The 22,699-nt window shown below is 38.2% G+C and overlaps 1 protein-coding gene across 1 annotated transcript in view; it reads left to right on the top strand.

Moving 5' to 3' along the window:
- CLEC16A (C-type lectin domain family 16, member A) overlaps positions 1–22,699 on the top strand; it is a 68,812-nt gene that overhangs the window by 3,772 nt on the left and 42,341 nt on the right. Inside the window, 8 exon segments of the mRNA XM_010157040.1 lie at positions 1,218–1,223; positions 1,562–1,685; positions 2,567–2,741; positions 4,409–4,462; positions 6,970–7,083; positions 14,043–14,271; positions 15,641–15,770; positions 19,415–19,515. Of these exon segments, the coding sequence (XP_010155342.1) occupies positions 1,218–1,223; positions 1,562–1,685; positions 2,567–2,741; positions 4,409–4,462; positions 6,970–7,083; positions 14,043–14,271; positions 15,641–15,770; positions 19,415–19,515 (933 nt within the window).

Below are 22,699 nucleotides of genomic sequence, written 5' to 3' on the forward strand. Positions count from 1 at the left end.
CGCTTAAAACAAAGTGCCTTTAGAATATCAAGAATTTTTCATTTGTGAACTTGAGCTTCATAATGTATGAAGCAGTAACATTGCTGGGTACATCACTTCCTTTTGGATTTGAAGTGTGTGATAATAGGGCTGTAGAGCCCCTAGATGCTGCACTCACTCCAGTCTGAAGAGCAGTGTGGCCATTCCCAGAGGTGCCCGATGAAGGCCAGGAGGCTGCAGTCACAAATTCCAGTAATGGACATTCCTGTAGGACATAAGGGAAAAGTCCCTAAACTTCACTGTGAGAGTACTTAAGTGCTGCAACAGGTTTTCCAGAGAAACTGGGGAATCTCTAGTGTTTGAAACCTTCAAAACTCATCAAAGCCCTTAACAAACTGGTTGAACTTTGAAGTTAATGCTACTTTGAGAATGGGTTTGGAGTAAACAACATCCGGAAGTCACTTTTCCCCTAAATTTTTCATGTGGTCTATTAAATCTGTAATAGACTGAAAATACCACAGTGATCTCTGTAGAAAAGTTGGTGTTTATTCAGAACTTCTAACTCTGAAATCAGCATGCTGTAGGTAATACGTATTATGGAGTATGTTTCTGCAGGGCTTCTATTCTTTAATCCATTTCAATTTAAATTACACTTTGGATTTACATAACTTTCTGTCAATTAAGTGAAATAGTGATTTGATGGCAGTCTTCACTGTAGAAGAATATAAGACTTTTCTTAAAACAATGAACAATTGGCTTTGCCAATAACTGGACAGCCTGCATATATAATGTTGACTGCAAGGGATGAAATGTCTTTCTCTCATATGGTGTGAAATAGGTACTTGGTACTTGTCTTCTACTTCAAGGAGCTGTAAACTCAAATATGAGCTCACAAAAAGAGCACAGTGCAGGCTTCATGTCCTATTTGTTATATATTTAACTAAATATTTTTATGGTAAAAAAGGTACCTGTCTAGAATTTGCGTTGAATGTTGTGGTGACGTAAAGGTTAGAGTTTAAAAAACACAGCTCAGATGTTCAGGTTTCATAACTTTCTGACTATCCATTTGCATATACTCTGATCTAACGCCTACCCTGTATCTTTTAGTTTAGATGCTTTGTGCTTTAGCTTTTTAAACCCTTTTGGAGGATGTCGCTATCCCAGTTCCTAATCCTGTTAACTGTTGTCTGTTTCTTTTGCCCTTCCTTCACTGATGATTCCTGTGTTCCTTAATGCAGTGTCATGTAAGTCCTAACTAGCTTGACCTTTCAGCATTACTGCTTTATTCCTATGCATTTTTCTCTTCTTTTTAATAAAGAATGTGCTAAAAACCCCTTTCTGAATTTTACTACATTTGTTTTATCTTCAGACCTATGTAAATATATCAATATTAGGCTCATTCAAGCCAATTAAGAATTGATGTGATGCTTTTGTAGGTGTCCCATTTCATGCATAAGGTCATGTCGGGTATATACTCATGTGAAAAGCTAGCATGTAATCAAAATTCAGAAGATATTTTGTATTTATTAAACAAATTATAAAAATTGTCAACTGATTTTTCTCTCTGACAATCTCTCTTCAGTGGACAACCAACCTATGCTGCATTACATCAGAGATAAAACTGCTGTCCCTTATTTCTCCAACCTCGTTTGGTTTATTGGAAGCCACGTGATAGAACTGGATAACTGTGTGCAGACTGATGAAGAGTAAGCTTTTACAAGTGTTGGGCATTGAATGGAAATGCTTTTCCCAGATGTTGATACTCTCCTTTTGTCTGTAGTCACTTGTTAGTTTCTGACCATGTTCCCTTGTAGGCAGTTCAAACTTTTCATTCTTGGGAAGTTTTCAGGGAGTTAATGGTAGTTAGTGCTGCGTGCCCTACCTGTGCTAATACCCACACAAGGAAATTAGTGTTTGGCAGCATGCTTTTTCTTCGTTGTTTTAATGATGCTAGATTTAGTACATATCCAGAAGACACAAAAGGTGTTTTGTGCTTCTCGTTCTTATTAACATTCTCTTTTTAATGTTCCTTTTCTGTGTATCACCTCAGTAGAACACCTTTCTCAAAAGATTCTAAGGAAAAAAAAATGGGAAAGCTGAACTTTATTTAATATGTGAACTGTCAGACAAAATTTCTGTTTAACATTCCACTACCAACTACAGAAATGTTTCGTTGGTTCAAGTTATTCTTCATTTGCCTTCCCACCCCCACCTTAGAATGGGAGGCTGATTCTTGCTTTCTTGAAGTGAAGAGGTAGATGTTAAATACAACATAGATTTCTGCTTTTATTTTTGGAAACAAATCTTATGGTTGGCTTGTGGAAAAGGCTCTGGCAGTGGGAAGCAAAGTTTTGTAAACATATTGCTTCTGAAAACTTGGGGGACAGATTGGTGTGCGCATCCTAAAACACATGTAAGCCTGAATACTGTTTGCTAGCTGCATTAGTTGACTTCACTGAAAACATCTTTAGGCAGTCAGTCTGTGCAAGGTGATCTGTGAAAAGGATGCACATTAATTCTTTCCTTAAGTTTTTAAGACTTTGACAATTGATTATATCTGAGACCCTGTTTCTGCTCTCTTTTTCAGGCACAGAAATAGGGGCAAACTGAGTGACCTGGTAGCAGAACATCTTGATCATTTACATTACCTTAATGATATCCTTATCATTAATTGTGAATTTTTAAATGATGTGCTGACAGACCACCTACTTAACAGGCTCTTTCTTCCCCTCTACGTGTATTCATTAGTAAATCAAGATAAGGTAAGCTAATACCTGCAAACAATTAAGTCTTAAAGCTATTACTTGCTTTTTCAGTATGCCTAATGATTTGTTTGGCAGGTGTATTCTGTAGCAGGTTAGTACTGTGGGAAGCTGTGTTTGTGTTTTACATGAAACAACTTAAATAAGTTGACTGTAGGGGAAATACTCTGAGGCTGAATTTAAGGGCAGAACAGATGAAATTTTTTTGCCAAACAAAAGCAGTTTGGATTACAAGATGGTTAAATGCTAACAATAGTGGAGATGGAAAGAGCTGCAAGTTTGGAACAGTGTTTAAATTACTCGGATGCTGAGATATATGTGATTTCCTTTTCTGATATGGTAAATTGTCTCATGGCAAAAACAGATTATAATACCTTTTCAAAGTGTTTCGTGCAATTTTTACATGGTCTAAAAATCTACTCCAGGTAGAAAATATAAACTTTTGGGTTTTATTTCTTTCTTCTATTTGCCGATAAGCTGTGTTTGAATGTAGTATAGTTGAATTTAGATTTAAAGCATAGACTTTAAATTTAGTGGAAAGCTTATTTCTAATGAAATAGAAACTCTTCTTTTAACTGTACAGGTTCCTGTATTCACTTGTCTTATAAAAAATACATCACTTCACTAGTCAGTTTATTTCTGGGGTTTGTTGGGGTTTTTTGGTGTGTGGGGTGTGGTGTTTTTTTTTTTTTTCAGGGCTGGTTGGGGGTGTCGGTTTTTTTTTGTTTTTCCCTGTCCCTTCCCTCTTCTTAGTCTTCTGTGGTGTTTGTTCTTAAGTGCTTTGTGAATGTCAGCGTATTTCCATTAACCAGAGGTCAGGTTTCTTGCAGTTTAAGGAATTCCGTGCAATTCCTGCAAAAGATGGATTAACATCAGCTTCTCGTTGTGCCATTGATAAGGCAGTTAAAATAGGGTGAAGCAGTCTTCCTGACTTTTACTTTCAGTTCAGCTATTCTAACTCTTTCCATTCATGCATGTACAAAAACCTGCTTGTCCTCCTGTTTTCAGGCAGATACACAGTATTATCGTGAGGTCAGAGCTGTCTGTGATCGTAAAAATTGGGCTGTTCTACCTCTTGAGATAACTGATGAGTTTACTTGGTGACAATTCTTTAAAGTATCACTCATTTACTTTTAGAAACATTTTCATTACTACTGGTATATAAATTTAGCACTCTCATGCTCAAGTTATATTTCAATATTTTTGTCCAATGTGATTTACTTGATTTAGAGAAGTGTCTGTCAAGAACATGTTTTTACTATGTGGGTAATATTTCATTGTTTCTGAACAGCTGATTTTGAGAGCAGACCTTAATGAATGTTAACCGAGAAGTACTTTTTGAAGGAACAGTAGCATAGTGAAAAACAATACACTTCTCCGGCACTGATCTGTTGAATTCAAGTTACCAAAGTGGCTGTGATAGACAGTAATCAATTGCAGCTTTTGTAAGCATGTGGAGTAAGGGATAAAGCTTATTCGGAGAGTCTTCATTTGGAATAGTTTACAAGAAGTGAATGTTAGAGCGTGATTCTTTTTGAACATTTTGTAGCAGGAAGTGGAACAATAATACTTTTATTTAAAACAAACCCTTTAATATCATAAACAGTGACAATGCTTTAACTTTGCATAAATAAATCAACATTTTTCATAACATCTTTTTTCCACAGGGTGGAGAGCGTCCAAAAATAAGTCTTCAAGTTTCTCTCTATCTCCTTTCTCAAGTAAGTATTTTAAGTATTGTGTCCTGTTTCAGAACATGTTTTGAAGTAGTGTTATAATTTTTAAATTGCTGTGTTTTTGTCTGTTTTGGCAAAGCCATTAAAGACAATTTGGCAAATGAAGTTTTAAACTCGTCAGTTTCCAATTAAAAAAAAAAAAGGAGGGAAAAAAAAGAAAAGCAAGATCATTTGTCTTTTTGTGGACAGACTTGTTACAAGTCTAATTCAAGCTTGTTACTTGAATTAACATAATTCTTCTGGGGATCCTATAGCACTGGGTAGCCTTCATAGCATTCAGACATTATAGTTGGTGTGTACCACCTGACCAGTGGTGTATAATAGAGCCACACAACATGCTAGGACAGGATTTAGTAAAAGTGCAGGTGAAATTTAGATGCTGTATTGCTCTTTGAATCTTCCCAAGCTATGGAAGATTCCAGGTTTGAATTTTTCTGTTTGAAAAATTTGTTTTGTTTTGTGGTGTGGGGTTTTTTTAACAACAAACCCCAAAAAAACACCACCACCCAAACTCAAACTTTCTCACAATCTGAATCTTATTATGCCTTTGCCTTAAATCTGTGATGAAGTACTTGGTATTTCTTATTCTTACTAGCCATACCTCCTTTTCTTTCTGGAACTTATTTTCAAGTGAAGAGAGTTTTACAGTTGACTCTTTTAAATTTTTTTTTACATTATATTCTCTGAAAATACTTTTGACTTGTATTCACAGGATGTATACCTCTGTTTTTCTTTACTTATGATTTTACATTAGTCATTTTATTATGATCTGGTCCATAATTTCATCTTTTTAAAAACTTCTCTGTTGTGGTTTTTTTTTTTTGGTTAGGATAATGTAATTTATGCTTCTTTAAACCTAAAAAATTGTGATGATGTGGGAACTAGTTAGCACAGATAAAATCATGGGTGCAACTGCTCCTTGTAACTAAAGGGATCTGCATTATAGGGTTATAAATGTTGACCTCTTTTAACCTCTTTTGATTTCAGCAGAAGTATTAGCTGGGTGTCACTTCGAGATTTGCATCAATGTTCTTCACTGTTTTTAATAAAGAAAATGAAACTCTTCCTAACCATAAAGATTTGGGAACAGATTTTGTGTATCAGAATGGGATATGATGTAGAAAATCAAGCTACTTTTTCTGGAACTGGCAGAAATGCATCTTTTTCCCCCTCTATTTAACCTAGAGTCTGTCTTTTGATGGAGTGGGATCTAAAAATGTGTACCCTGAGCATCTGAAAAACCTTCTTTAAATATTTGTTATTGACGCCAGGCATATACTTTAGGCTTTCCTCATATATTAGAGACAAGCGCTTGAGACACTCGTATCAGCAGATGAAAATGCACTGCTCTGGATTTTCATCCAAGGTTCACAAAGTGAACGTGTAACGTACTGACGCCAAAACATGCCTGTGTGTATTCGAGCTATGCTTTCTGCATTAGAAGAAGCTTGAGAGATTTGTGAGGTGGTTCAAAGCATTATTGAAGTGTGTTGCCATTTTCCAAAGTTCTACATAGGTCACTCCCACATGCTAATATAATCACTTCACTTTTGGAGGTCTGGAACGGTTCTTGACTTTAATCAGAAAACCTGTGGACATCGTGTTTAGCTAAATATGGTCAAAACAATGATTAGGTTTACAGATATAGAAATTATTTGGGGATTTTTCAGCCTGAACCACTGTTTAGGGATTCAGCATTGATATTCCTGTGAGGAGAATGGATATAAGCTGACATAAGGCTGTTGTGGCTAGACCTAAGCCGGTTCTGTCCAGAAGCCAATTGTTTGCTGGCCTAACCTTGTAAGCCTTGTCTCAAAATAGAGTGGTTAGTGTAAATGGAAAACTCTTAGAACACCAAAGCACTTCTGGGTAAGTCCTTTAATGTTATGGGCAGTATGGCCCTTTATTCCTGTGTTATGTAGCCACTTTGTAGCTAGACCATAATTCATTGCGATTTCATGGCCAGAAAAGCTGTTTCTGATGCAGTTCAGCCTATTTCATGACACCTACTCGTGAATCACTGCAAAGTAATTATATGCACAACACGGAGCTTACTGGAGTCCTGCCAGTCATTGGTATGCAGGAATCAGTGGATGGGTGCTGTGTACCCTAACCACTGTAGTTTCTCAAAAAAACCTCTTTTCTGGAGCAGTTTTAATTTGGGTACCTTGTTAGAGTATCACACAACTTTCATCTCAAAGCTAATGAGGAGAAAAAATTCACATGTCTCAGAAGGAGGGAAGAATATGAAGAATTATTAAAACTAGGTAGTTTAAAATGTAGAGGAAGGTCAAATACCTGTGGAGAGGATTATGGTCTGTGTTTTGAAGTAGATGCCATGAACTACCAGTGTTACCACTTGTACTTTACTGTATATGTACACTTAAAATACCAGTTTGACAAGGTCGAAGAAGTATGTTCAGTGACTGAAACTGTGAAACTGTGTGTTCTCTAATGTATGTCTGATATTTCTTTCCACCCTTCTTTTATAGGTTTTTCTAATTATACATTATGCCCCTTTGGTGAACTCATTGGCTGAGGTTATACTTAATGGTGACCTCTCGGTGTTTTCTTCTAAAGTTGAGCAAGATGTACAGAAAAGCTCAGTAAGTGACTAACTAATCTTTCCTTTTTTTTTTTTAATGCAATTAAAAGAATATTCATGAAAAGAAAAATCAGGTATTGGGTAACTGATGAACTAAGGTGATTGTGTTTGGGAGAGACAAGAAGGAATAGGAGATTTCAGCTCTTATTGTTGGCTATGATAACAGAAAAATTCTCTGTGCCACTACGTGTTATGTTCTTGTCAAAGTTGCAATATTTTTGTGCATGCATATATATTTCAGATAGTGGTATATGAAGGTGTAGGGGACAAATTAGAATACCTAGTTGCTTCTGTGGGGGTCAGACACTGCAAAGGCTTCTAGCAGTTTGATGCGACAGTTCTGTAATCCTGTCTTCTGGGTTCAGTTTTTGTTACCACTTCTTTCATAGGGAAATAGAAATGAGTCATCACAACTTTCTTGTGAAATTATTTCACTATGCAACTTGTAGTAGTAATGAGAGACTTAAAAGCACCTGGCCTTACAATAAACCTTTGGATGTGGAAGGAAATAAAGATTTTTGTCTGACTATTCCCAATGTTTTAGCAGTAAAACTACTCTTCTCCAAAAGTCCATAAGAGAATATAGACCAGCCACAAATAGGGGAGTGGAATCACTGTCATGGCCCTGTACCTTCAATTTTAATCCTGTGTAGATGTTGCTAGATACTGCTGTTAGTGTTTTTCTAAGTGTTTTCTGTATGATTTTTTTTCTCCTTTTGTTGTGGGTTTCACTTTGTGAAATGCTTACTTGCTACTTTTTTAAAGGCCTTTTTGGGGTTGATAATAAGGAGGAGGTACGACCTTGCTTTGGTTAAGAAGCTTAATGTCTAAAGATGGAACCTGTGCCCTAGTGTCTGACTGGTCAGAAGGACTGTTTAATTTGTAGCAAGCAGTAGATTGGTTCTCATGCAGGTTCTTTCCCAGCAGTGGCTATAACTCTGGCAGTTTCAAGGGGGCGATATGTTTCAACTCTTCCATGAGATTTTGGGTGGCAAGATTATTTCATACTGTTGGCCTTGATATTTACAATCTAATCTGCTTTAGAAAAAAGGACAGTGGAATGGTAGAACTGACTGAATGCTTTAAGATAAAGCAAACTCTTCTTAGCAAATATCTGACCTGCTAGCTGCGTGTGTTATTTGTGCAGAAGCAGCTTTGTTACTAGGAAATATGTGGTGAGAGGGTGGGGCACCAGTCGTTGCAGAAGTGAGATTTTTTTCTTTTCCTGTCATAGCTACTGTACAGAGTTGCAAAATATCTGTAGCATATGTTTGTGTGCTTGCACTGATGTTAGGAATATTAGGGGTTTCCTATAAACTTCTGTTATGTTTGTAGAACTAAAGTTGCTACTTCATACTGGTCTTAAAGATATGTCCTCACAACAGGTAAATTGGGAGTTCTGTCATACCTAAACAGGTAGTAAATAGGAGGGGTGTTGGCTGTCTAGGGCAGATACCTGGTGAAACTGCTAGAACTTTGTTACATGGAGAGCAGAGTGGGGCCTTTTTGGTGGACGAGGAAAAAACTCCCGTGGACAAACTTGACTTTTTAGTAAATTCAACCATATTCTTCAATGAAACCTTGGAGGGAAAAACCTGTACTGTCAGAAACCTTACTCGTGGAGGTTGGTTATTTGCAGAAAGAGCAGGGAGTAACTTTCAGCAGAAGAGCTCCATGCCACTTCCAATGAGGGGAGCTATTAAGAGAGCTGCTCTCAGTCAATGGCTGTGAATAACTACTGCATATATTGCATGGTGTTTTATACTGATATACAACTCGATGCAGTGAGGCTATAGCCAGCTGAAGGTATGGATGCATAGACACCTTCAGGAAAGGTGAGCCAGTTTCTTGTTGCTCTGAGATAGGTGCAGAAAGTGGATTTTTTGGGTATTGTTAGCCATTTCAGGGGCTGTTCTTTGGACTATAAGGTAGATCAGGATCATTGGAAAGTTATTACTGCAGTATATTCTGTTGCAAAGAAATTACAAACTTCTATGGAATATTGGAAGCTATTTCAGAAGATACTTCTGAATTGCTTGTTCTGGGGTTAGTAGAGAACAGTGCTGAGCAAGTTTTTTAATTTGAGTTCAGAGTTGGTTTTGTTCTTAAAAGATAAATTTGGATCTGGCTTACTACTTCCTTTCTGTTTATAATTTCCCATGGTAATAATTCTTGATATCTCCTAAGCTGTTTGGCTTGGGGGTCTCTGTGAGTTATGGTGAGTCCCAGTTGTCTCTAAACCCCTGCTCTGTACCTAACACTCCTCATCTCTTGTAACTCAGATAGAATCACAGAATGGTTTGGGTTGGAAGGGACCTTAAAGATCACCTAGTTCCAACCTCCCTGCCATGGGCATGGACACCTTCCACTAGACCTGTTTGATCAAAGCTGTGTCCAGCCTGGCCTGACTTCCAGGGAGGGGGCATCCACAACCTGTTCCAGTGCTTCATTACCTTCACTAGGAAGCATTTCTTCCTTATATCTAATCTAAATCCACCTGCTTTCAGTCTAAACCTGTTATCCCTTGTCCTGTCACTACAGGCCCTTGTAAAAAGTCCCCCCCAGCTTCCTTGTAGCCCCTTCAGGTACTGGAAGGTGCTATAAGGTCTCCACGGAGCCTTCTCTTCTCGGGGCTGAACACCCCAAACTCCCTCCCAGTGAGCCTGTCCCCATGGCTCACTCCAACAGGTCCATGTCCTTCTTATGCTGGGGGCCCCAGAGCTGGACAGAGAACTGCAGGTGGGGTCTCATGAGAGCTGAGGGGGAGGATCCCCTCCCTTGACCTCCTGGCCACGCTGCTTTTGGTGCAGCCCAGGATACAGTTTTCCCAGCTGCAAGCACACACTGCCAGGTCATGTTGAGCTTCTCATCAGCCAACACCCTCAAGTCCTTATCCTCAAGGCTGCTTTTCATCCATTCTCGGCCCAGCCTGTACTTGTGCTTGGGATTACCCTGACCCAGGACCTTGCACTTGGCCTTGTTGAACTCCATGCGGTTGGCACAGTCCCACCTCTCCAGCCTGTCCAGGTCCCTCTGGATGGCATCCCTTCCCTCCAGCGTGTCAATCGCACCACACAGCTTGGTGTCATCAGCAAACTTGCTGAGGGTGCACTTGATCCCACCGTCCATGTCACTGACAAAGATGTTGAACAGCACTGGTCCCTGGGAAATGCCACTCGTTACTGGCGTCCATTCGGACATCGAGCCCTTGACCACAATTCTGAGTGCGACAATCCAGCCAGTTCCCTATCCACTGAGCAGTCCATGGGTCAAATCCATGTCTCTCCAGTTTACAGACAAGGATGTCGTGCGGGACAGCATCAAATGCTTTGGACAAGTCCAGATAGATGACATCATTTGCTCATCCTCTATTCACCAAGGTCGTGACCCCATCGTAGTAGGCCACTATATTTGTGAGGCACGTTAGGGAAGCCATGTTGGCTGTCACCAAACATCTCCTTATTTCCCATGTGCCTTTAGCTTAGTTTCCAGGAGGATCTGCCTTATGATCTTGCTGGGCACAGAGGTGAGACTGACTGCCCTGTACTTCCCCAGGTTTTCCTTTTTAAAGATGGGGGTTATGTTTCCTCTTTTCTGATCGGTGGAAACATCACCAAACTGCCACGGCTTCTCACATAGGATGGATAGAGGCTTATCAGTGTCATCTGCCAGTTCCCTTGGGACCCATGCATGCATCTTGTCAGGCCCCGTGGACCTGTGCACCGTCAGGTTCCTTAGATGGTCTTGAACCTGGTCTTCCCCTACAGCGGGCGGTTCTTCCTTCTCCCAGTCCCTGACTTTGCTTTCTGGGACTTGGGCAGTGCAGCTTGAGCACTTGCTGGTGAAAACTGAGGCAAAATAAAGTTGCTGAGTACCTCAGCCTTCTCCATATCCCAGGGAACCAAGTCTCCCATTTCCTTCTGGACATGGCGCACATTTTCCAGTTTTCCTTTTGTCTCTGACATACCTATAGAAGCCCTTCTTGTTGCTCTTGATGTCTCTGGCCAGATTTATTTCTGTCAGGGCTTTAGCTTTCCTAACCTGCACAGACAATTTCTGTGTATTCCTCCCAGGCTTTTTCTTGTTTATGCCCTCTGTAGGCTTTTATTTAAATATTGAAACTGACAGTTATACTTTAATTTATACTAACATAGAGTTTCTAAAACCCAAAGTAAGTAGAATTTCATGTCTATATTCATCTTCCTAATAAGGGGAATTAAAATGGAATGAGGTGTAGAGAGAGGCTGAGATTACCAGAAGCAGGTCGTGTGTCCTCATGATAGGAGGCTAAATGAGTAAATAATACTTAACAAAAATAAAAACTGAGAAGGGTTGCAGTTGCTGTGTATAAATGAAACATATTAAGAGTTATTTAGGGCAAAAAAGCAGTGATAATTGTTACGACAACATGAACAAATGGTACTTTTTACTGGAAACCAATTTGTGGAAAAAATATCATGAGCGGATCTAACCACTAACTTACGAATTGGCAATGACCTGCCCATGGAGACCTGCTGAGCATGATAGGGCAGTAATGATTGTCTGACCTCTGCTGAACAGCTTGTCCACCTCAAAGTATAGCAAATTGAGGTACACTTTTCTTTCCGTATTTTTTTTCCCTGTATTTCTGTCTTCTGGTGGCACTGGAAGAAATACCATCTCATCTCATGATGGGAGTTGAGTGTGTGTAGCCACCAGAATATATTTAAACTTCCTAGCAGTCATCATGCTAAGGTTTACCTTACTTCCTGTGAGATCTGTTTTCCTGCATAATTCGGATGTGGGCCAGTTCTACCTATTTCATGTTTCTTGGTTTCTTGTTTAACCTACTTTCTCCTTCCAGTAAAAGATGTTACTGGTACTGCCTTATTTTGCCAGTACATGCTGCACAAGGTAAACCCTAGTTGAAAATAAGGCTGAAAGACATTTTTAAAAGTATGAAATAGCAGTATCTCAAATGGTACAATCACCTTCAAATTAATTTACATAGTATATGGCTTATCTAAGCCTGATTTTAGAATGTTTTACACATATATAACCTTATTCTATTTAGCAGAACAGAACATATATGTTGATTTTTCTCAGCATTCTTTCTTGGGGTGGACCAGACCGTGGTTCATTGTTTATGTGCACGTTATGGCTAGCAGCACACTAGAAATGCAAGGGTCTTAAGTAAATGCATTCTTATCCAGAAAGTAGCTACAGGATTCTAGGAAGCAATTGTGAGAAGTGAATGCAGGAAGGGGAAAATGCATTATGAGACTTGCATGCTACATTTTTTTTTTTTTTTCCCCCCTAAAGAATAGGGTTTAGTGTATTCTTCCCTTTTCTTACAACTTTCCTGACAGGTGGCCATCAGTAAAAGGTAATCTGGTTGTAACTCTGGTTGGTTTATAGCCTTGCTGTGTTGCAGTTTGATCATACTAAAAATATATCAGGGATGTTACTGGGGGACAGAAGTGGTAGATTTCACATTGTGGGTTTTTTTGCTATTGTGAAAGATTCCTTCTACTATATGGTTTGCTGCAATGCCAAGTGTGAGGTGACTTACGAAAGATGTCTATGAAGCCTTTTCTAAAAAGTCAGAACATTCCAAGGAACTTTTGGCCTTTTGACATGTTAGAAGTCTTCTTCCCAGATCTTTTCCTAATCTACTATTTTTTTTATGTATAGGTGTTCCTTATTAAGTAAAGGGAGGGCTATTCCCAAACTTTTTCTCTGAGGTCTCTGATGCACTCATCTTCAGTGCTTATTGTACTTGAGTAAGCTAAGGCAAAGAATGGAATCAGTTTTATGTTTACTCTAGCCTTACTTCATTTCTCTTGCTTGCTTAAATTTTTAACCCATTAGCAAGTGTCAACTAAATGTGATTGAAGTATTGAGGTCTGAAGGGTAATGCAGCAGTCGTCTTCAGCACAGATCTTGTGCTGGCAAGAAACCCCCAAACAATGTGTTTTCACTTCTCAGTAACGGAGGTTTGATCAACATTGATAGCTCTGGGTGAGAGAGGGCATGTGCTCTGGTAATCCAGCTGGTGGGTTTAACAAACGAGGAGGGAGCTCAAAGCTTCACGGCTCAGAAACAGTCTGCAAAACTGTAGGAAAACAAGTTTTGTTAGTCCTGCTAGTCACAGAACTTCTTGTACTGTCATGTGTCTTCCTGTAAGGACACGTTGTTAGGAGGGCACTGACTTTTAGAAATACTTATTTCCTCTGGGAGAGATTTGTCATTCAAATTTATTTTCTTGCTCTGTAAGTTAATAACCAGGAAGATCGGGTATTGATTGAATACTGTTTGCCTTCTGGTCCAAAACCAGTGTTTTGACTTGAAAGATAAACTTCTGATGTCTTTGGATAGAACACAAGTATGTTAAAGTCTAACAAATGTCACGATACTGTTTTTTTGGATAAATCAATGTCTGGAGTCCTAAAAAAGGTTGATGTCAGTGCCCTTTTGTTCCTATCCGTTACAAGAACTACTATTATGTTGAGGGATGCTTAAGATTCAAAAAGGGCTCATGGCACAGAGCATTGGTTTTTGTCCTTGCTTCTGCTTAAGACGTTTTAAGAGTGTATTTCATATTAATATATTGCTATCAACACATGCTCTGGATTTTGCTCCCAATACTCTTTTTGCAAGAGGTGTTTTCATCTATTGAAGTTCGAAGAAGAGGAAAAATCATTAATAAACTTCTATTGATGAGATAGGTAGTTCTGCATCTTCATGTCTCAAGATGGCATACTTTTTAATGATAGATCTTTGGGATATGTTACTTTGGAGATAATGGTTCTACTGATGATTAGATACAACTTGAGGTCTGTTTTCTTGTATTTTAAAATGGATTTGAGATTTGTAAGCAGTATGCTAATTTACATTCTAAACTCCTTTTTTTATATGAAGTGAAGTTTGTTTATCAATTAGAGTTAAAAATGTCTTGCTGTAAACTCTTCAAATTTACAGGCAAAGTCAAGTATCAGATGTTTCATAAAACCAACAGAAACACTTGAGAGGTCTCTTGAAATAAACAAACAGAAGGGGAAGAAGAGGGTGCAGAAAAGGCCCAACTATAAAAATGTTGGTGAAGATGATGAAGAGGAAAGAGGATCTGAAGATAACCAAGATGACCTAGATAAAACTAAAGGTACAGAAGCGAGTTCAAAGAGCATCAGAACATGCAGTGAGAATGAAGGTGGGTATACCATCAAATAAAAATGATGCTTATGATTTGGATACTTTTACTTACTGTATGGACCTAATTGTGCTTTGTTACTTGACTTGTTCTCTTGTTTCACTAGGAAAATGAGGGACTGTTAAATTTGTTTCAGTCTTTGGCTGTGTATTTTTCTCATGTTAAATCATTCTGTCAGAACAAGTACTTCTAATTTGATTAAAAACTAGGAAAGTGGGAAAGTGTTGTGTTATCTTCCTGTAGCCTTTGATACCTAGGTATACACGATTATGGGGCACTCTGTAAGTAGACTTCACAACCTGGTATCTCTTCTGTGGTAAGGCAAATGGTGTAGCCACTCTACCTTTGTAAAGTGGTCTGGAGTATTTTATGCATATTTCAATGATAAAATTGAACTAGTGTGCTAAAAGTGACAGTACACGATAGAAGATGATATTAAATAGTTGAAAACTGAAGAAAACATCTTTAAATTTCAGATTTAATTGCACATTTTCATGATTTTTGAGGTAATTCTAACTGTAAGAAGAATTAATTTTGTAGGATGAATGGTCTTACAGCATATCATAACTGTTTATTTTACTAGTTAGTAAGTATTAGAAGGATGTACATCAGAAACTAGTCTTTACTATAGGCATAAATTGGGAAAAATGTGGAGTTGCATGCGAGCAATTAAAAACAAGACCTTTATGCTTTGACAGCCCTCTCCAGACACGGCTGCATTTTGATTTAGGAAAACTGTTTGTTTGAGAAGGCTTTCCTTAAATGGTTTCAAAGAGCTGATGTATTGCCTACTGTGGTTTGAAGAAAATATGACAGGATCTACTGTTTGAACTGGTGCATTTAGTAGTAATCTTTGTCCACATTCTCAAGCAAAAGCTAGATTTGGTCTTAATACTTCTACTTAAAGCCAGTATGTATGAAGCACTCGAGACCAGGTATCCTGTTCGCTGTAATTGTAGAGAGCTACTTACACCTGCTATGCAATTTGATGTCCACCAGTGCCCCAGTCTCACCAGCATTTTCACAAAGTAGTTTTCTTTTTCCAGAAAGAGATTGTAATTTTTTTCTCTTCCTGTGGTCTGGAAGGGAATTACTGTTTCCAAAAGAATCTATTTTATCTATGTTTTCTTTACATCTATTACGTATAATTTCTTATAGCAGTTAAATTCCAGAAACGTAAGCAAAGTTCTTTATTGGGAAGAAAATTTGCCTACCTCCATTCATTCATTCTCAGGTTATGGTTATACCTTCTGTATATAGTTGTATCAGTCACTTTTAGTGCAAAATGGAAAATACAAAAGAGCTTGTGATAACTGTTTGTTAAAAATATCAAACTTTGGTGTGTGGGTTTTTTTTGGTCTTTTTTTAGAAATAGAGATGGTAATCATGGAGAGATGTAAACTGTCAGAATTGTCTATCTCTGCTGTGACAGAACAGAATACAACAGATGAAGAAAAGAGTGCAGCTGCCTCTGGAAGTGAGATAACAAACTGGAACAGGTATGAAGGAACTGTAATGTATTTTGCAGGGTTGCTTCCTTACTTGCCCTCCTGTTAACTCTCTCACTTGTCTTAAGCGATGTTTCAAATCTGCCTCCAATTAAAATTACAGGAATTCTTGTGGATCACAAATAAGTGAGGCAGTGGAAAAATGAGATATGGCCTCTCTACTGATCAGTTTCAGAAATGATCTTGTTCTTTTGTAAACTTTGTGCTTTCCCTTATGACAGTTGGGATGCCTGAAGTTGGTCAAGTTAAATTACAGAATATTAACACAATAAAACCAGAATTACAGAATTTTCTAAACCTCTAAATAAAGCCAAAAGAAATTGTCTTAGTGATATTTATGGTCAAATCTGTCAATCTGTATATACCTATGGGGAAAAAACAAGGAAAAATGCTCAACTCGGGGCTGAGTATTCCAGAATTTTAGTAGCAGTAGTTACAAATAAACCCTACTAACCTATGTACAGTTCCCAAGGTCCATTAGTATACCTTAGGCTTATTTGAAAATTCTCTTGGAAGTGTGGTTTTAAGTGTTTCTGAGAGCAGAAATTGCCCTGAGTTCAAAATTTCAACTTTGATATATTAAATACCCGTAAGACACTTACTGAGAGAGAATTTTTCATTCCTGTTACTAGAATGCCAAAGAAAAAAAACCACTTGTGCCATTCTTAACACAGAAGCAATTGCAAATGTGTCCCTTGGGGAAATGCACATATTTAATAGGATTTCAGTTTTATTTTTACACATGGGAAATGCTGCCTGGTATTCCCAGAATTTCACTCTGTCTCCATTGTAGCTTTGATGTATTTTAAATCACATTCGTTAATAAAGATAACGTTTAATTTAATTGTGAAGTTGAATCTTGACTTGTACTGACTTTAACTTACTTTGTTGATATTTTGACTCAAATATGTGCCAAATGGCTTTTAGAAAGAAATGGCCAATGACTGCGTTGAACGCTAAAGCAACTAAGATGCACAGGTCTTGAAAAGTGCAGAGTGCTTACATGTGAGATGCCAGTGCCTTTTGGCATTTCACAACTTTTTTGATCTGCAGGTATTTGACAGCATTCTGCATCTTTTCTCAAAATAAACAGCATGGAGGAATTGCAGAGCTAAACACTTTTAAAATAAGGATAGACCTTGTGTAGGGCATTTCTGGCCTTAGTTTTGTACACTAACTTTGGGATATACAGGTGGATAGGCTGCTATAGCTTAAGATTTTGTGTTATTCTATATGCCAAATGTAATACTTGAAACAGTTGCTGAATCTCTCAAGCAACTCACGTGTGTATAGCTTTTCCTAGACTGCTTGGACTCGGGGAACCTTGTGGGTAAGGTGACCCATGAGGATAAGGTGCCATGTGGTAGTGGAAAATACAGTGATCTTTTGTTCCATACTTAGTGGGAGAAACTTCCAGAACTGGAATAATCATTAGGAATCATATCATCACACTCATTAATGTGTTGCAGTCTTCTGTTGTGGACACACTCCACAAGAATAATTGAATGACAATACTTGTATGGCATTGGAGCTGTTTTGTCTATCAGGTCACTTGTAAAAGGCTAGTAAAGGAAGAAAATGCTTACAGAGTTAAGAAATACATTTGAAAATACTTGCTTTTAATATTAAGTGGGTTTTAAAAATTGTCCAAGAGCTGTTGAAAAATACATGGAAAACAGCACAGTTTGCAGTTAATCTGTAGCTGTAAAAGGTAAGTCAAGTTCACAGTTTCCCTTGCCTTTTTACTACTGTGCAGAAAATAAAAGAGAAAGCTTAAGTATTTTTTATGTTTTTTATTTTGATGTGCCTCACTAATAGCAAGTTTAAGCCTCAAGGCTTGTTTTAAATTAACTTCCTTTTATGATATGCTACACAGCAGAGTGCTTTTCCAGAATGTGAAACCTTCGTGCTGCACTGTGCCTTCTGCTGCTACCTTTTTCCAGCCTAAGTTTTTCTGGGTCTGTGCTGTAGTTAGTCTGTATAGGGACCTGTTGATGACTGTGATTCCTAGAAGTTGTTTTGGCTTGAGATTATTGCGATTGAGACTTTGATAATGCAGATAAATAGGTGCTGTTAAGCAACTGGAATGAACCGTATTTCTCTCACTACTGTAATGATTTTTTTTAAGTTATGTAATTTCACAAATCTAAGTAGTGTGTGTGGGAAAAGCAATGAAAAATGCATTAGATTACAGAACTTGTTTAATACCATGTAATATTGGTGCTAATGGAACAGCTACTGATATTTATGGAGCTTTGACCTCCTAAAACATTGGTTTTAACAGAATTAAAATAAATTACTTTTACATCGTAGGTCAGTTTCTCAGGTAATTGCCATCTATTGTTGGTCTGACGACAGACCTTGTGTTATCTAGTGTTTAAACATCTTAATCTTGAACCTGGATATCTTGGTCCTCTTTCTTCTTCAGACCTTGAAGCTGAAGTCTCTTAGCTGTGTGTAAAACACCTTGTTTCAGGATGTTTCTGGGTTGTACAGCTTGTTTAATACTTAGGAAGACTGAAGGCACTCTTGGTTTATTTCAGCATTGCTCATTCTTTAGGCTGTTTTTGCTTGAGTAGTTGACACTTCTTGTCTGCCTAGGTCTGAAGATAGGAAAATGTATTTATTTTTATGACTTCAGTTACTATTTTAATGTATTTTATTTGAATGTAATTTAGGTAACGTAAGGGTGGTTTTTCCTTTCACTGTTACAAAACCAATGTGAGAGGTAGGAATTATCTCTCCAATTAAAGTTCTAAACTCTCTTGTGACTCTGACACTTCCCTGATTTTCTTTCTGATCTGTCTTGGCCACCTGTGAAAATGGATTTAAGTTCTCTGTATTCTGAACTGATGGGATGCAAGCCATCTTAAGATGAAGCCAAGATGCCTTGTCATCAGGCTTGTGCTCCTATCAGCTGAATGTCAGCCCTATCTGATCTGTCCAAACAGCTTCTGGATTAAATTGACTTTTTGGTCTGTTCAGGGTACAGGTGAAGGGTGAACGTGGCACTGTTGAAAGCTTCCTGTATATGTGTGGTAGGTCACACATGCTTAAACCCAGGAAAACAAAGCTCAACTGCAGTCCAAAACTTTCTTTTTTACATTCAAATGTTCCCTCCTTGTTAATATTTCTTTCCTATAACTGCTCAACAGTAGAGTTTTCGACTGTTTAATAACTTGGCTTCCTCCAAACACTTGGTGAAATGCTTGCTTGTAAAAATAAAAACGTTTCAACTCTGTTTAGTACATGAGTTTTAAGGTAGTCTTTTTTTTTAATGCAACAGTGACAGCATGGCCTTGAAGTTACTTATGTATACATTTAAAATAAGCTGTGTAACACTTCTACATATATACTAAATGTGCTACAAACAACCCAGTAAGTCTGTGAACAATCAGTTCTTGGGAAAGTGTTATGTAACAAACACCCTTAAAACATCAGAAGTAATGGCAGAATTTAAATACAAGTCCTGGCTATAATCTGAGTACTCCCAAACAGGTTAATTTTTGTTTAATGTCTGAGAATGTGCACTACTGCGAATGCACCTCTTTTATTAGCTACATGTAGAACAAGATAGTAATTTTTCTTTAGATACAGTCTGTCTTCGTAACTGTTTTAATTACTTGTTTCCACAGGCCTTTTCTTGATATGGTCTACAATGCACTGGACTGTGCCGAAGATGATTACTATGCCCTCTTTGTGCTCTGTCTTCTATATGCAATGTCACACAACAAAGGTATGCAGTTTTTGCCTTTTCCAGAGAAAACTAGATGAGACACATGGTTTTAGACAAGCACGATCTGTTTGCAACTTATGTTTATGCGTGCCTTAAGTGGTGAGAAATTCTTTACATGGGAAGGCAAAAGTAAGTATGCTGTTAAGTAAAATCAGTTGCTGAGAATCACCTTTTTGAGAATGATTTGGTAGAAGGTTTTGTAAAGATCAGATAACGTATCTCCCAAGGGTGTCTTGGAATTGGAATAGGATTTTTGTTTCATTTTTAATCTCTTAATTTCAGTTGAAGACCACTATATTCAGTCTACATATATATGGGATTCAGTTCTTTACCACTTTCTATGTACTGTGATTCCTACACGTAAGCCAGATATAAAGTGGTGTAAAACTTGTCCCCATATGTTAAAATTAAGTATTTGTGTACTTAAAACGTACAGATTTCTTTCCAGCTTTGGCAGGCCTTCAGTAATTGTTTTTATACTAGGCAATTCCTCAACAGTCTACTCACCCGTTGTGCCATAATTGATTGAAAGCTTGTTTAAGTTGCCAGTGCCATAATTCATCTTGCAAGTCTCTCAAGGAGCCTGGACTATTTTATAAACCAGCAAAACTATGTTAAATTATAATTCAGAGAGTATGAGAGTATATAAACTTCACTAAGGGATCACTATGATTAGCTTTTTTGCTATTTGTTTGCATTTTAAATAGATTCCTTATGGACCAATAATGTAAACATCTCATACATATGAATAATCATGTGTTTAGGAATCAAGAGCTGAATGGAAGTTATTTTCTGCTTATGAGGATAGCTTCTGTGGCATACTAGCAATTTAAATGAGTCAACTGCTACAGTAAACTGAGCAAAAGAGTGGAATGTCATGCTTAAAAGTAAGGATCCTGTTCCAGCTTAAAGGTATCTGTAATGCACAAGTAGAGTGGAAATGAGTGTCTTGAGGGAACTAGCTAAGCTGAGCCCTTCCTGTTGGCCTCCATCCTCTTGGTGGCTTTATAATTTTCCATAATGAAGGAATGCATCTCTCAGATTATAATTTACAGACAATTTCAGAGCTTTCAGTCTCTTATGACAAGAGATAATAACATAGAAATAACACCAAAGATAGCACCACAGCTTTGTCATGCTCTAGCTCTTTCTGACTTGCACCTCAGATTTCCCACCCCCTCCCTGCAACCGGCATACTTCTTCGAGAAAATGTCTTTCCCAGAGGGACTTTTGAGCATCACTGTGCTAGAAATCCCTGATGTCAGAAATGGATTCTCTTCTCTTAAAATTCTTTAGCTGAAGCTGTGAATAGACAAAATAGTTAGTTGTAACTGTAGCAGCATCAGAGAGTCCCTGGAATTCTTTCAACCTCATTGTGAAGGAGTAGGCCTGCAGTCCAGGGTTGCACTTCTTAAGAATTCTTCTATTTAAAACCATAGTCCTTCAGCCCACTGCATTTGTTTTCAGTGTAATCAGTCACTTTTCAGTGTCCTGTTCCCAGAAAAAAAAAAGTCTGATATCCTCTCTTCTTTCAAAGATGATGTGCTTTCATCTATGGTATTGCTGTAAACAGTGAGGAATGGAGCAGATGCAGCCTCTTGTTACTTAGTTTCTGTAATGTCTGTGCTGTTTATTTTTCACCCAATATCTGGGCGCACAAAGAAACACTGCAGACAGTGGAGTAGCTTTTAAGAGACTAAAAGTATCTCATCCCTAAAACAGGAGATACCTTTTATGCATTCAAGGGGTCAAAATCTAGACTTCATGCTTTGGTGGTCACATCAGCCCTCTCTAAATGAAAAATACTTTAGGCTATACTCATTGGCTTTCCTTGTTACCAGTTGACACTAGCTTGTTGCTCTTTGGAAGCTGTTTTCCTTTCTCCCCCTACCCTTGACCCTTGATCTTAGGTGCTAGACAGATAATGACATCCAGTTTTGGTCTTCACTGTCTTTCACCAACCCATTCCTCTCATGCCACGTAATAGACTGCTTTCAGCCTTGGGGACCATGGAATCAGTGCCTCTGTGTTTTGAAGAGGAGAGGTTTTACAAGCTGCTGATTCAGTGCCCCTGTTGATGCAAGAGCGGAATGTTCTTTAGGAGCTCAGGAGCTGTATAGCTGTTCCTTTCTACACCAAATTCCATATCAGTCATGGAAGGTGCCTCAGGACTGAGCTGGAGACAATGTTTATATCTGAATTCAGTATAATGCAAGAGATCTGTCTGCTTACAGACTTTCTCAAGGTATGAGTCAATGATTTTTTTTTTTTTTTTTTTTTTTACAAAGGACATGGAGGTCTCTCTCCAAACATGGAGAGAGGCCAAGGCATTTCCCCAGTTGCAGGAAGTAATAAATCTCTAGGAGTTGTGTGTCTAGGATCTGATGCTGTAGTGAGCACTTGAATCAGTTCAAACAAGTAATGAGTTGGAAATTTAGGATGGTTTCTTGTCACTGAATGCAACACAAGCTTGTCCTCTCTACACCACAGGAAAATGAGCTGCAGTTTTCTGTTTCAGTGTATTGGCTGCTTCAGATACGTTTCTGATTCTCTAACCGGTCAGTTTGAATTTCACCTTTTCTGGCACTGGAGAAGGCTACAGCAGAACACATTAAAAAAAAATCTGACTTGCCCTAGCTTAACCAAGAATTTTGTTTCAGGCCTTGCTTCTAAGGAAGCAGCCTTCTCAGTCTCTGCACTAAATGTGGACACTACTGAGGCTTTTGGTCATGACTTCTTCCATTTGGATACCGAGTCTGCGCTTTGAACCATGTGCTTGAATGAGTTTGAAGAAAACGTGCTTGTTTTTTTTTCCAGCAAGAAATACCCATGCGAACAGGAAGAAAGAATCCCAAGAGCTATGCAGCTAAATTGATTTGATGCAAATTGTGTCTGAGAGATCTTTAATCCCAGAAGGAACCCTCCATATATGTTGCTAGAGCATATACTGTATCTCAGGAATGCAGAACTCTGCCTCCTAGACAGGCAGAGAACCAGATGATGAAAGTTGCTGAATATGAATTTTTTCACCATGATTTTGATTTGGCTGCTCTGTTGAACACCTGCCTGGCCCTGCCTTATTCCTACCCATGTTTTCTTAGTCTCTTTAATGGTTTTCTGCTGGTTAATGGCTATTTCCTTCTGTGGGAGCTTAATCTGCATATAGATATTCTCTAAAACGTTG

The sequence above is a fragment of the Eurypyga helias genome, unplaced genomic scaffold (genome assembly GCF_000690775.1).
Source record: "Eurypyga helias isolate BGI_N326 unplaced genomic scaffold, ASM69077v1 scaffold9278, whole genome shotgun sequence".
Lineage (NCBI taxonomy): Eukaryota > Metazoa > Chordata > Aves > Eurypygiformes > Eurypygidae > Eurypyga > Eurypyga helias.